Source organism: Erigeron canadensis, chromosome 1 (genome assembly GCF_010389155.1).
Source record: "Erigeron canadensis isolate Cc75 chromosome 1, C_canadensis_v1, whole genome shotgun sequence".
Lineage (NCBI taxonomy): Eukaryota > Viridiplantae > Streptophyta > Magnoliopsida > Asterales > Asteraceae > Erigeron > Erigeron canadensis.
This window is the reverse complement of record NC_057761.1, coordinates 22,344,771-22,357,052: the sequence shown is the minus strand read 5'-3', so window position 1 is coordinate 22,357,052 and position 12,282 is coordinate 22,344,771. Positions and strand designations below refer to the sequence as shown.

Below are 12,282 nucleotides of genomic sequence, written 5' to 3'. Positions count from 1 at the left end.
GTTACGATGGATATACTCTGCACCAAAATGAGTATGATATTTACGTGTGCCCTCGCACAAATATCACACCTGCATCTTCGGTCATAGCAGCCCACATCCCTTCTTATCCTTATACACCCACCCTTCAGTCACTTACCACTGATGCTACAGCTCGGAAAATGATTATTGGTACTTTCATATCCAGTCACTTTTGCAAATATATAATTTATGTTACCCGTTTCTTACATACTAAAACATTAAAACCCTCTTTTAGATGTCGCGGGTGAAATTACTTATGCATGTCAAATAAACAACCGACGACCTTATGATCCGGTTCGGCCCGTTTGTTGGGAGTTGCGCATTTCTGATACATTGTAAGTATACAAATTTTACAGGCAACTTTTATTATTCTTTAAAGTCAGTATTCACATATGAGATAACAAACACATGTTCTTTTCCTTCATGATCTGTTATAAGTGACACCGTGATGCGCGTTGTTCTACTACACTATCACAACGTCGACATGAGTTTGATCGTGAGGGCAATTCATCAGAAGTTGATAATATATATCTCCAGGGTTAGACTCATGCATGAACCAGCAGGTGAACTACTAAATGTCAATGTATAACATCTTACAAATCTTTTAGCCCGTCCATCTAACCTCCTCTGTGCCCCTTTGCAGCTAACTTTTTGCTGTCCACCGACTTGACTGAGATTTCTATCTTCGGCCCAGCTGCAGTCCTAATCACCGTCTGATAACCCGGGATTTCCATTTTCGCATCAGCTGCAAAGGACCTAAAAACAAATACCTGTTTTTTTTTAACTTTATGTTTGCACATTTACATGAAGTTCCTTTATTTTTAGTTGGCATCGCCCTTATGTAAACCGATTCTTTGTCTTTTGGATTTTGTAATGCTTTGCTTGCTATTATTATTTAAATATAAGTTATTCCCTTATAATATGATTTTTATCAACTGCCTACCCGTACTGTTCGTATTGTTTCAACTTTATTTTAACCTTGGCATTCTGTCATTCATCAATGTAACTGATTGTGACTCTGATGAATTCCAGTTACCCATATGGGATCATTTATCAATGGATACACGACCTATATATAAGTTTATAAGTATGATTGTTATCAGTTCCATAATTTCATTTATCAATCGCATTTCTCCACTTCCCTGCTACTGTATAGCAAAAAGGCATGACCTGTACCAACCTGTAACCATTCCTAAAAATTCAGAAGTTATAATGATCCACTTTTGTGTTCAGCAATCTACTACACTCATAAAATATGATTAACACTGCTATGTTTTTATATACCCTATGAATGGCATAAAACCATAACCCAATGTAGTACGGGCTAGCTAAAAAACCATTAAACTGCTAAAAAAGTTTATATACTGCTAAAATTGTATGTGTTCCGGTTTATAAATTGGTTATACGGTTCACCATGTAAAGTGCTATTATGTTGTAGGTTCAGGTGTCAGGTCTAGCTACTCCCGGATCGGATGATGCTAAGCTGGCTTCGCGTAAAGGTAAGTCTGAATACATATTACTTTCGTCTAAAGTGATATTAAACAATCTGCTTATTAATATTGGTTGTGATCCCATATAATGTTGCTGTAGAGAAAAGAAGACAATACAACAAGGAATATTACGCACGACAAAAGGCACGGAAAAATTCAACCCAACAGCAAGCTCCTGAAGTACTGACGCACACGACTCCTCCCGTTACACTTGGTGCCAGTCCCATGTGCACCCAACCAGTGTTACAAAGAGTGCCATTAGGTGAGTTGTAAAGTCGTGTTATCAACACTCTAATTACCCAGATGATAAGCCCTTCAATACAAACAAGACCCCAATCTATCACCCTTTTTCCTGACAAGGAGAATATACCACCGTCAAACCAACATCTCCATCTACAAGCTGTGAATGAACCGACCCCTCCCACTAACCAAGTTACCCGTACCAACGCCGAACTAAAAAAAAACGACTATACAACAAAGATTATTATGCACGCTGAAAGGCAAAAACAATTTCAACACATCATTCTAATTCGGCTGTGACTAGCCCAACCCCTTCACCCACAACACAATCCGTAGGAGTAGCTTACACTCAACTGAATGCACAACCAATACAAAGGTCGCGGTTAGGAGAGATGCCACTTCACACCATAAACCCATCTTCGTATTATAGGACTGAGATGGCACATATGATGTCCAGATCAAATCAGGGGGCATCCGAAGGTAATACACCGGCATATGATGTTCATCAGCGCTTCCAAGGTACCTTTCATCATAGTTGTTTTGTTTGTGTTTACTACAATAAATATTAATAACAATCGCACTCGCCTTTGAATGTTATTAGGCGTTCAATGTGATAATGGCAACCTGCTGCCTTTATTTGAATCGGTTCTCTCCCCATCATCACCGGTCATCGCAGGGTCATCAACATATTGTGTCGGCGAATCGTCAAGAGGTTAACAAACACCATCCTGCTCTCTTTTTTTTTGTTTTTTTTTTTTTCAATTCTTGCAAAACTTATTCCAAATGATCCCTGCAACTCTCTTTTATAGGCGTTTTATGTGACAATGGGAATCTCCTACCTTTATTTGAGTCGGTCCTCACTCGGTCACCAGACATTGGAGGCTCATCCACGTTACTCGGTGGATCATCAGCAGGTTATTCTCTAACTTATATCATCCACATAACATATGTGTTAGACTCATAGTATTAGGTTCAAGATTAAAGCAAACTAAAAATAGAGCAATTTGGCAGGAAGTCCTACTCATGCTGAGCTTAATCGTAACACATTAAATGACAATCTGGAAGAGGATCCTTACGACTTCGTTTACAGAGGCGTCCCTACCGAGCCACGTGTTTTGAGAAGACAGGTCCCATGTCGTCATTGTGGAGCAAAAAGGTTTCAATATGAATTTCCATCTTTTTGTTGTATGAGGGGGAAGACAAAGTTGGCTGTGACTAATGTTCCAACTGAACTCTACAATCTCTTTATGGATCAATCTGAAATAGGAAAGTCATTCAGACACCACATCCGTTCATACAACACAAATTTCTCATTCACTTCAATGGGTGTCAGATTGGATAAGACGTTGGCGAATATGACTGCTGGGGTTTATACATTTCATGTTAACGGGGGAATATATCATACGATTGATCAGTTGGTACCGAGGGATGGACAGCCCCGGTATTTACAGATGTATTTTTTTTATCCTGAAAATGAGCTTAATCTCAGAGCACAGTGGCCAAATCTTGACAGAAACATCTTTCGTATCTTGACACGTGCCCTTACTGCAAATCCCTATGCAACAACCTTTCGCAACATGGCGCAATTAGGACCCCTAGACAACTACAGAGTAACTTTGAATGCATCGGTAGAACTTGACTAAAGGGTGTACAACCGCCCTACTACATCAGAGGTATTAACTACAATCAATCAAATATCAGATATGCCATATCGTTATTTTACAAGGTTTTGTCCATATTAAATATACAATCAATGACTTAAATGATGTTTTATACATTCAGGTTGCTGGTATATGGGTTGAAGGAAACGATGAAATCACAGCATACAAGAGGAGCATTGTTGTTTATGGGAGGTCTCAACATTGCCAATAGATTCAACCTTATTTTGGTTGTTACGATCCACTGTCTTATCCTTTGTTTTTCCCGAGGGGTGAGTCTGGATGGCACGACAGGATACCACGACATGGTTATTCCATGGATGACATTCTAAACGACCATGATAACTTCCCAGAAGATGAAGATGCAGAAGGTACTACAACATTAACTTAGATAGTTGTTACTTGATTCAGCTTTTCCTTAGTTTAACCCACTGAAGTTTACCAATGTCACAGGATCAAATACAAATAGAGGAAAGGAAAGGAAAACAGTGTCAATGAGGGAATATTACTGCTACAAGTTTCAGATTAGGCCTACCGAGAACGTGATTTTGTTGGGTGGAAGGTTGTACCAACAGTTTGTTGTAGACATATACATAAAGATTGAAACATCACGTTTACAGTTCCACGAAAATAACCAGGACAGAATAAGGGTTGATTTGTATCAAGGTATAGTGGATTGTGTCAACGCCGGTGAAGCAAGAGCGAGTAGAATTGGAAGAAGGGTTGTGCTCCCTGCATCTTTCATTGGTGGTCCGCGTGACATGCGTCGCCGCTTTTTAGATGCCATGGCATTGGTACAAGAAGATGGTAAACCTGACATATTCCTTACGTTCACTTGCAACCCAAGTTGGACGGAAATCACTGAAGAACCCTTACCTAGACAAACTGCACAAGATCGCCCGGGATTGGTTGCAAGAGTCTTTCGGGCAAAACTAGAGGATCTGAAAAAACAGTTGCTCGAAAAGCATGTTCGCGGTCAGATAGGTGCATATGTTTATGTCATCGAGTTTCAGAAACGTGGTTTGCCTCACGCACACTTTCTTTTGATTATGACATCAACACACAAGATTACCACCCTAGACCAATACAACAAGTTTGTATGTGCTGAAATCCCAGACCCCTCAAGGTATCCCGAAATGCATGAACGGGTTGTTCAACACATGCTTCACGGACCATGTGGTCATCTGAATACCAAATCCCCATGCATGCAGGGAGAACCAAAAGCATGTCGTTTTCATTATCCTCGACAGTTTACTGAACACACTGTACAAGGAGAGGACTCATATCCAGTGTATCAGAGGAGAAAAAACGGGATCAAAGTGAAGAAGGGGAAACACGAGTACGATAACAGATGGGTCGTACCTTACAACCCGACGTTGCTGATGATGTTCAATTGTCACATGAACATAGAGATTTACTCGAGTATAAAATCTGTGAAGTACGTCTACAAAGGTCACGACAGACAATCTGTTCATATTGATCCTGATCAAGAAGAAGTCATGGTTAATGAGATTAAGCGGTTTCAAGATGCACGTTACGTGGCAGTTCCAGAGGAAATTTGGCGTATAAATAGCTTTCCACTTTCTAAAATCAACCCTTGTGTCATGGCATTGCACCTTCATCTCCCACGTCAGCACTATGTTCGATTCAGAGAAAGTGAAAGACTATCAACTATTCTCGAGCAAGGGAATCAAAGATCAATGTTGACTGCCTTTTTTGAGCTGAATAGAGTGTACCCGGATGCAAGACAGTTTTTGTACAAAGATATCCCAAAACATTTCACGTGGCAGCCAGGCAAATGCCGATGGAAGCCTCGCGATGGTAACAATTCAACCATCGGAAGGGTTATCTCAGCTAACCCAGCAGAAGGCGAACGATACTACCTACAGCTGCTTCTTATGCATGTTAAAGGACCTGAAAGCTTTGATGATCTTTACAGGGCCAACGGTGAGCTACACTCGACGTTTAGAAAAGCAGCACTTGAAAGGGGCTTGATTGAGAATGATAACTGTTTGTCCCAATGCCTTACAGAAGCTGCTGTGTTTCAGTTCCCAAGCTCTTTGAGAAGACTCTTTGCCACTATACTGATATTTTGTGACCCGGGTGATGTCCGTAAGTTGTGGGATGAACATTATGATTCACTTGCCGAAGACTACAATAGAAATATCCAAATCCGTGATCACGTTCAAAATATGGTTCTTAAAGACATCTCGGTATTTCTTCCGTCTATGGGTAAGAGCCTGCATGATTTTGACCTTCCTCATATCACCACAGATCATAACGAATCAGGGGGTTTTCGTGAGTTACAAGAGGAAAGTTCTATAGTTGTTCAAGACGAACATCTGCGCGCTAGGCAAGAACTAAACCCTGATCAGAGGTTCGCATACGACACCATAATCAGGCACGTTGATGGTAATATTCCAGGAGTGTTTTTCATAGATGGCCCGGGCGGAACAGGGAAAACCTTTTTGTATAATGCTCTGTTTGCTGAGGTTCGTTCCCGTGGACAGGTTGCCATAGCCACCGCTTCGTCCGGGGCAGCGGCAAATAACATGCCTGGTGGATGGACAGCTCACTCGAGGTTTAAAATTCCCCTCATCCTGAATGATAACTCCCTTTGCAACATCAGTAAACAAAGTGGGACTGCTCACCTACTCCGTAGTGCAAAGCTGATCATATGGGATGAAGCTTCAATGGCAAGAAGACAAGCAATTGAGGCACTAGATAGAACAACGCAAGATATCATAGGCGTAAGGCAACCATTTGGTGGAAAAATTATGGTTATGAGCGGTGATTTTAGACAAGTGTTGCCGGTAATCAAGAAAGGAACCCGCGCACAGATTGTCGACTCGAGCCTTCGGATGTCGCCACTTTGGTCTATCACCAAAAAGATTCGTTTAACTATAAATATGAGAGCGCGTACAGATCCATGGTTTTCAGATTTCCTTTTAAGGGTCAGTGATGGAGAAGAAGAGGTGATTGACGACAGCTTTATTTGCATACCTGATGAGATGACCATCCCGTACAGTGCTGAGTCCGAGACCAGATCTAAAGAGGACTTAATAAGTGCCATATTCCCGTCCATTGAAGTGAATGGGAGTTCTTCAGAGTACATAGTTTCCAGGGCAATACTGTCAACAAAAAATGAAAATGTCGATGAGATAAATGATGAGTTGATCGATAGATTTTGTGGGCAGGAGCAAATATATTACAGCTTTGATGAGGCGGAAGACGATGTTAACAACTACTATCCGGTTGAATTCTTAAACTCTCTTACTGTTGCTGGTTTGCCCCCTCATGGTCTACGGCTCAAAATTGGGTGCCCAGTTATACTATTACGTAACATCGATCCATCCAACGGGCTTTGTAACGGGACACGGTTGATATGCAGAGGTTTTCAACGAAATGTCATCGATGCGGAAATAGCAGTTGGTCAGCATGCCGGTAAAAGAGTTTTCTTACCCAGAATACCCCTGTGTCCCTCTGAGAATGATATGTACCCCTTTAAGTTGAAAAGAAAACAGTTCCCGATTCGACTTAGCTTCGCGATGACGATAAACAAGGCCCAAGGCCAGACAGTTCCACACGTCTGTGTTTATCTACCTGAATCGGTATTCTCACACGGACAACTCTATGTGGCCCTGTCTAGAGGGATATCGCGCGAAAGGGTGAAGGTTTTGGTTAGGCCTACCCAAATTTTCCATCAACCCGGTGTATACACCGCAAATGTGGTTTACAGAGAAGTTTTACAAGATGCATAGCTTATATAAGGTGCGTGTATTTATGTACCAACTAATTTTTATAATAATGTCCAACTTAATTTACTGTTTAGTTTATCTTTTTTCGGTTTTCAAGGTTTTATGCCCATTTCTGCACTTCCTCCATCTACCATTTAATTCTCATTCCGTGAGGTTAGCTTAATCTTTCATACTGAAAACATACTTATGCCTTAATGTTTGCGTACGAAAGGGTTGCATGACTTGGTCGGGTTTATGGGGTAATGCACTATGTTTGTACAGCGTATATGCACTATGTCGAGTTTATAGGCTTGCCAATTATGTAGCAGTTTTGATTTACTACAGTTGTGACACTAATCTGGATATATCGAGTTTATAGGCTTGCCAATTATATATCAGTTTTGATTTACAACTACTATCCGGTTGATTTGGATATATCGACTACAGTTGTAACAGGTTGTCTACCAGTTTACAATGCTTCTCTAGGGTTACAGGAATTTGTTTGTACACTTCAGAATTTGTTTGTGAAAAAACGGTTTGTAAAAAAAACAGTTTGTACATCTGGAATACCCTATAAAGACAACTTAACTGTTTGTACATCTTTTATCAAAATGAATAACTCGATATCTACATTGGTAGACTAATATACTTTTTCTTTTGTTTTGCAGGTTTACCTTTGATGGTTGCAGGTGGTGCGAGGAAAGTGAAACGATGGCACGACTTTTCTTCAAACGTAAACAGTTCCTACGGAAGATGTACAAGGTTTTAGAGGGATATCAGGAACGAATAAATTTTGAGGCACTGAACAGGATTTTTAAGTTGATTTTTAAGATGTACACCAGTCAATCCGTAGATCAATTAGCTAAGATACAACTCAACAGGATTTTTAGGTTGATTGAAACCATGTATGCTTTCTAAATGTGGTATCATTGATGGTGATGGACATGGTTCAAGTTGTCGTTGGCTCAAATTTGCTAGAATAGACTCAGACAATTTATGCATGCATTTTTGAGGTGTAAAGTGATGTCTCAACTTCTGGAGTTAAGTATGCTTTACGTATACGTTCTATAAAATGGTAGTTTAATTGTCATACAATGGTGCAGAAGTTGCTTTAAAATGGTGTAAAATGTGCTGTGGGATAGTAATTTTGTAAGTGGTGCTTTGTGGTGATGGAAAAATGGGTGTAACTTTAATGGTCTTTAGTTTTGTCATGGGTTAAAATCTATGTTGTGATCATGTACTGATAGATATAATAACGGTCTGTCATTTTTTAATACGATAACTTTGATCCGATGTCCCTTTTTGCCTTTTGTTTTAGACAAAATTCACATAAATACACAGATATAACGTAGACTACTGAAATAAATATACTCTTATTATATAAAATAACATAGCTCATCTCCATTCTCCAAACATAAATAACGCACATGAATTGAAAATCAATGAGGCACTTCTTTGTTTATTATATATGCATATATGCAGATAAAACAATCTAAGTTATTCCATCCATGTTTATCAACTCTTATCACAAATTTGGTAATGATTTCTTTTGAATATATCTAAATTAACACCATGTTTATCTTTAGCAATTATTACGTGTAAAACATTTTCTATATTTATTTTCATAAGAGATAAAGTTAAGAAACAATAAATTAATTTACCAAATCTTTTTTTTTTGAAACAAAATCATGTCATGCGTATAGAAATCTTTCTTTGGCACCAAGTTTAGAACGTATGATCATTGTTTTCATAATCACTCAGAGATCTTTCACAATAATTTCCGAAATCATAATACCCATTGACAATACTAAGTTGTATTTAAATACCTCTCATTCCATACAAACTTTCATTCATACTACAGCCAAAGAAAACCTTCTCCTCTTTACATTCTTTGCTCATATGGCTAACAATTCCGATGAACAGCCTCATATCCTTGGTCACACGGGGGATCTCCAGTACCTGATTCTGCCATAAAGGCATCTGATGGACGCGCTCCAGTTGCAGTCATTGGCGTTCCAAACCCACCCAGTCCTGCTTTGAACCCGGTTGCTGCATCTTCTCCACCGCGTGTCCTACCATCCTACAGTGGATATCCTCCACCTCGCGGCCCGCATGTGCTTGGCTGGGAGGTAAATATTTGCCTCATCTACTACATATTTATTTTTATTTTTTTGCCATTCTCAACTTTATTTTATATTAGTTGTACCTCATATTATTATAGGCAATCTCACATATTTATATACTGATCATCATTATAGGAGTACACCCGTCAAGTTGATCGTGCGAGAGTTTTTGATGAGCTTTATTTTCAAATCAATGATGATATCAAGTTAATGGAAGATCGTTTGAACGAGCTCAACTCGATTTTTCAAAGGATTTGTAACATCCCAAACTTTTAATTAACGGTTGACTTGAGTCGTTAAGTCAACACAACGTGTCCGTTAAGTCTCTAAGAGATTTAATGTTTATGTGTGATTAATGTGCATTATGTGTAAGGTTTTAAAGCCTTAATGATTCATGTGTTAATGTGTTTAAGATGATTAATTGTGATTAAAGTGTTCGTAAGTATTCCCGTTAGGTTGTTTAAGCCTTAGATGTAAAGATGTGAAGTGAAGGGGCTTGAATGTAAGTTTAGAAAAGTGTGTACATCAGGTTTAAGGGTAATTAGACCCTAATCCCTGTCATTATTCAGTTCCAAAAACACATTCTTCAAACCCTAGGCCGTCCCTCCTCTCCTTGATCAATTCTTGTGCGACTTCATACGTTTTCGGGTGTGTTGATCAAGCCTTTTGCATCCTCTTTGTAATCTCCAGGTATCCAAAGTATAATAACATTGATTTTATGTCCTTTCAATCATATAATCAGATCCATAACTGGTCTAGGTTATTAGAAGATCAATTGATGTCAAAAACGTGTGTTTTGATCGATTCGGTAACCTAAAACGTTTAACTATGTGATGCAAATCAAGTAAGGATTAATCAATGATTTCATTGCATCATTATGGTCTTAAAATGGTGAATTTTGAGGTGCAAAAGTCGTTCATAAGGTTTGGGGTCGTTTGGGGTGTGTTTGGTTAAGTTTTGGAGGTTAAACAATGAGGTTTGTGCAGAATCGGGGCTAGCTGCGGCGCAGCTACTAAGCTGCGGCGCAACTGGAAACCAGTGACACATAGCTGCGACGCAACTAGGTAGTTGCGACGCAATAGCGACGGAATTTTCAAATGGCCATAACTTTTGAACCGTAACTCCGTTTTTGACAAATAAGATATCCACGGAATCGTGAGAGAGTCTACTTTCTAATGGAAATGTTTTTGAAAGATGATTGTAATGTCAAGTTTCCAGAAAGGTTAATTTAGTGAGTGTATCCTGAGTTTCGTCGAGTTATATAAGCTTTAAAGTATTAATCGAATGTCCGATGCATCAAGCATTGTCATGAGTCATGTTTATAGGTATTTAGACGTGAGTCATGACCTTAAGTGAGTGGGTATTTATTAGCTCATTATGTCGTTTAATGATTATAGGTAGTCGAAATACTTGCAAAGCTCGGTAACTTACGTTATCATTTCTTGTGCACTCCATTGAGGTAAGATACACTACTTTGACACGCTGAGGGTTCAACAAAAACATAGTTTTCATATAATAACATCCCAAATGGTATCTTGTTTGCTTATGGGTATTTGGGATTATACGGGAGGTGATATGGGCTATGTAGATGCATATAAAAGCCTGAAATGCTACCCCAATGATATGTATTGCTATGAGATGATATATATGCTTAATAGATGATATGATATGAAATGATGTACGATCTAAGATGATAAATGTTATGCAATGATGTAATGATATACGATATGCAATGATGTATGACGATGTACGTGATGTAACAATGTATGCGATGTGATGATATGAAATGAAATGCTATGAAATGTGATGTATGATGATGATATGTGAAATGTGCATGGTTACATGGCTTGTTCATCTAGTTCACTAGACTTATTAAGTTGCCATGACACGTGCACGTTTAAGGGCCCAAACGTAAAAGATGATATGTGATGATGTTTAGGTAACGTGGACACCTAAACTATATGTGATGAAAACCGAGCTCGTATATGATATGAAAGTGTTAAGCTTAACCCGTACTTGCCCTTGCCCGGCGGGTGCGTATATGGTTGCTTGGGTGGCTCCTTGCAACATAATTACGTGGTTTGAGTATCTCCGGGTGGCGTGATTAACCACCAATGTCTTTGAACATACGGACTACTCCTGGATTGGCTTGCCATTCCTTAACGACATTGATGCACTACTGAATGGTGGTTCATCTAGTCGGGTGCGACTTATGTCACACTTAACGAGATGCATATGTTATATGAGACGCGTGACTTTTGTCACGATTATAAAGATGTTCAAATGTGATATGTGATGATGCAAAAGATGACTAGGCACATTTAGGATGACCCATCCTAATATAAATGATGTTGATGATATGATATGTAAGTGTGATGATATGTTTGAGGATTTGTGCCTTAACGACTTAATATGACTTTTATATAATGTTTTAAATGGACAAATGTTTCATAACTTATGTGTTATCTTACTTAGCTAATTCGTTAGCTAACACTTGTTCTTTTAAAATGTGTTGTGCCCTCAGGTCCAACAATAGTGAGCAGGTAGATGTGAGAAGACGTGAGGCATGGGTAGATGATCTTGAAGCTGGTTATAGTTTACCCATAGTGGTTGCTCGCTCTAGACATTTGCTTTATGTTTAGATAGTAATGACTTGTATTGATAATGTGTTCGGTTGTTTAATGTTGGGCAACCGATGGATTTCCATTTAGACTTATTTTGATGATATGGCTAGTAACACCATTTAATGAATAAACCAAACAGATTTTACTGGTTTGGACTTTTAAAGTTAATTCCGCTTCTTTTAACGCCGTTAGGCAAAGGTTTTTGGAAATCCTTGTTTTTAATTGTTGGGTGTTACAGGATTCGTTCTTAGAAAGAGCACCTTGATCATGTCTATCTCAAGTCATAATATCGTATTATTGATATTCATAATATGTCTTTTATTTTGGTTAAAATATCTATTTTGAGTGTTTATGTTTGGTGATTGTCTATTATACCCTCTTGGGATTTAAAT

General features: G+C 38.9%; 1 protein-coding gene across 1 annotated transcript; it reads left to right on the top strand.

Moving 5' to 3' along the window:
* The first annotated feature begins 1,107 nt into the window (after positions 1-1,107).
* Positions 1,108-9,542, top strand: LOC122587219. Its single transcript, XM_043759331.1, has 13 exons — positions 1,108-1,200; positions 1,457-1,517; positions 1,609-1,770; positions 2,558-2,662; positions 2,760-3,358; positions 3,531-3,601; positions 3,701-3,777; positions 3,860-7,149; positions 7,262-7,317; positions 7,523-7,678; positions 7,812-7,876; positions 9,067-9,272; positions 9,402-9,542. Exons 1-13 carry the CDS (start codon positions 1,108-1,110, stop codon positions 9,540-9,542), a joined length of 5,082 nt encoding a protein of 1,693 aa, XP_043615266.1.
* The last annotated feature ends 2,740 nt before the right edge of the window (positions 9,543-12,282 follow it).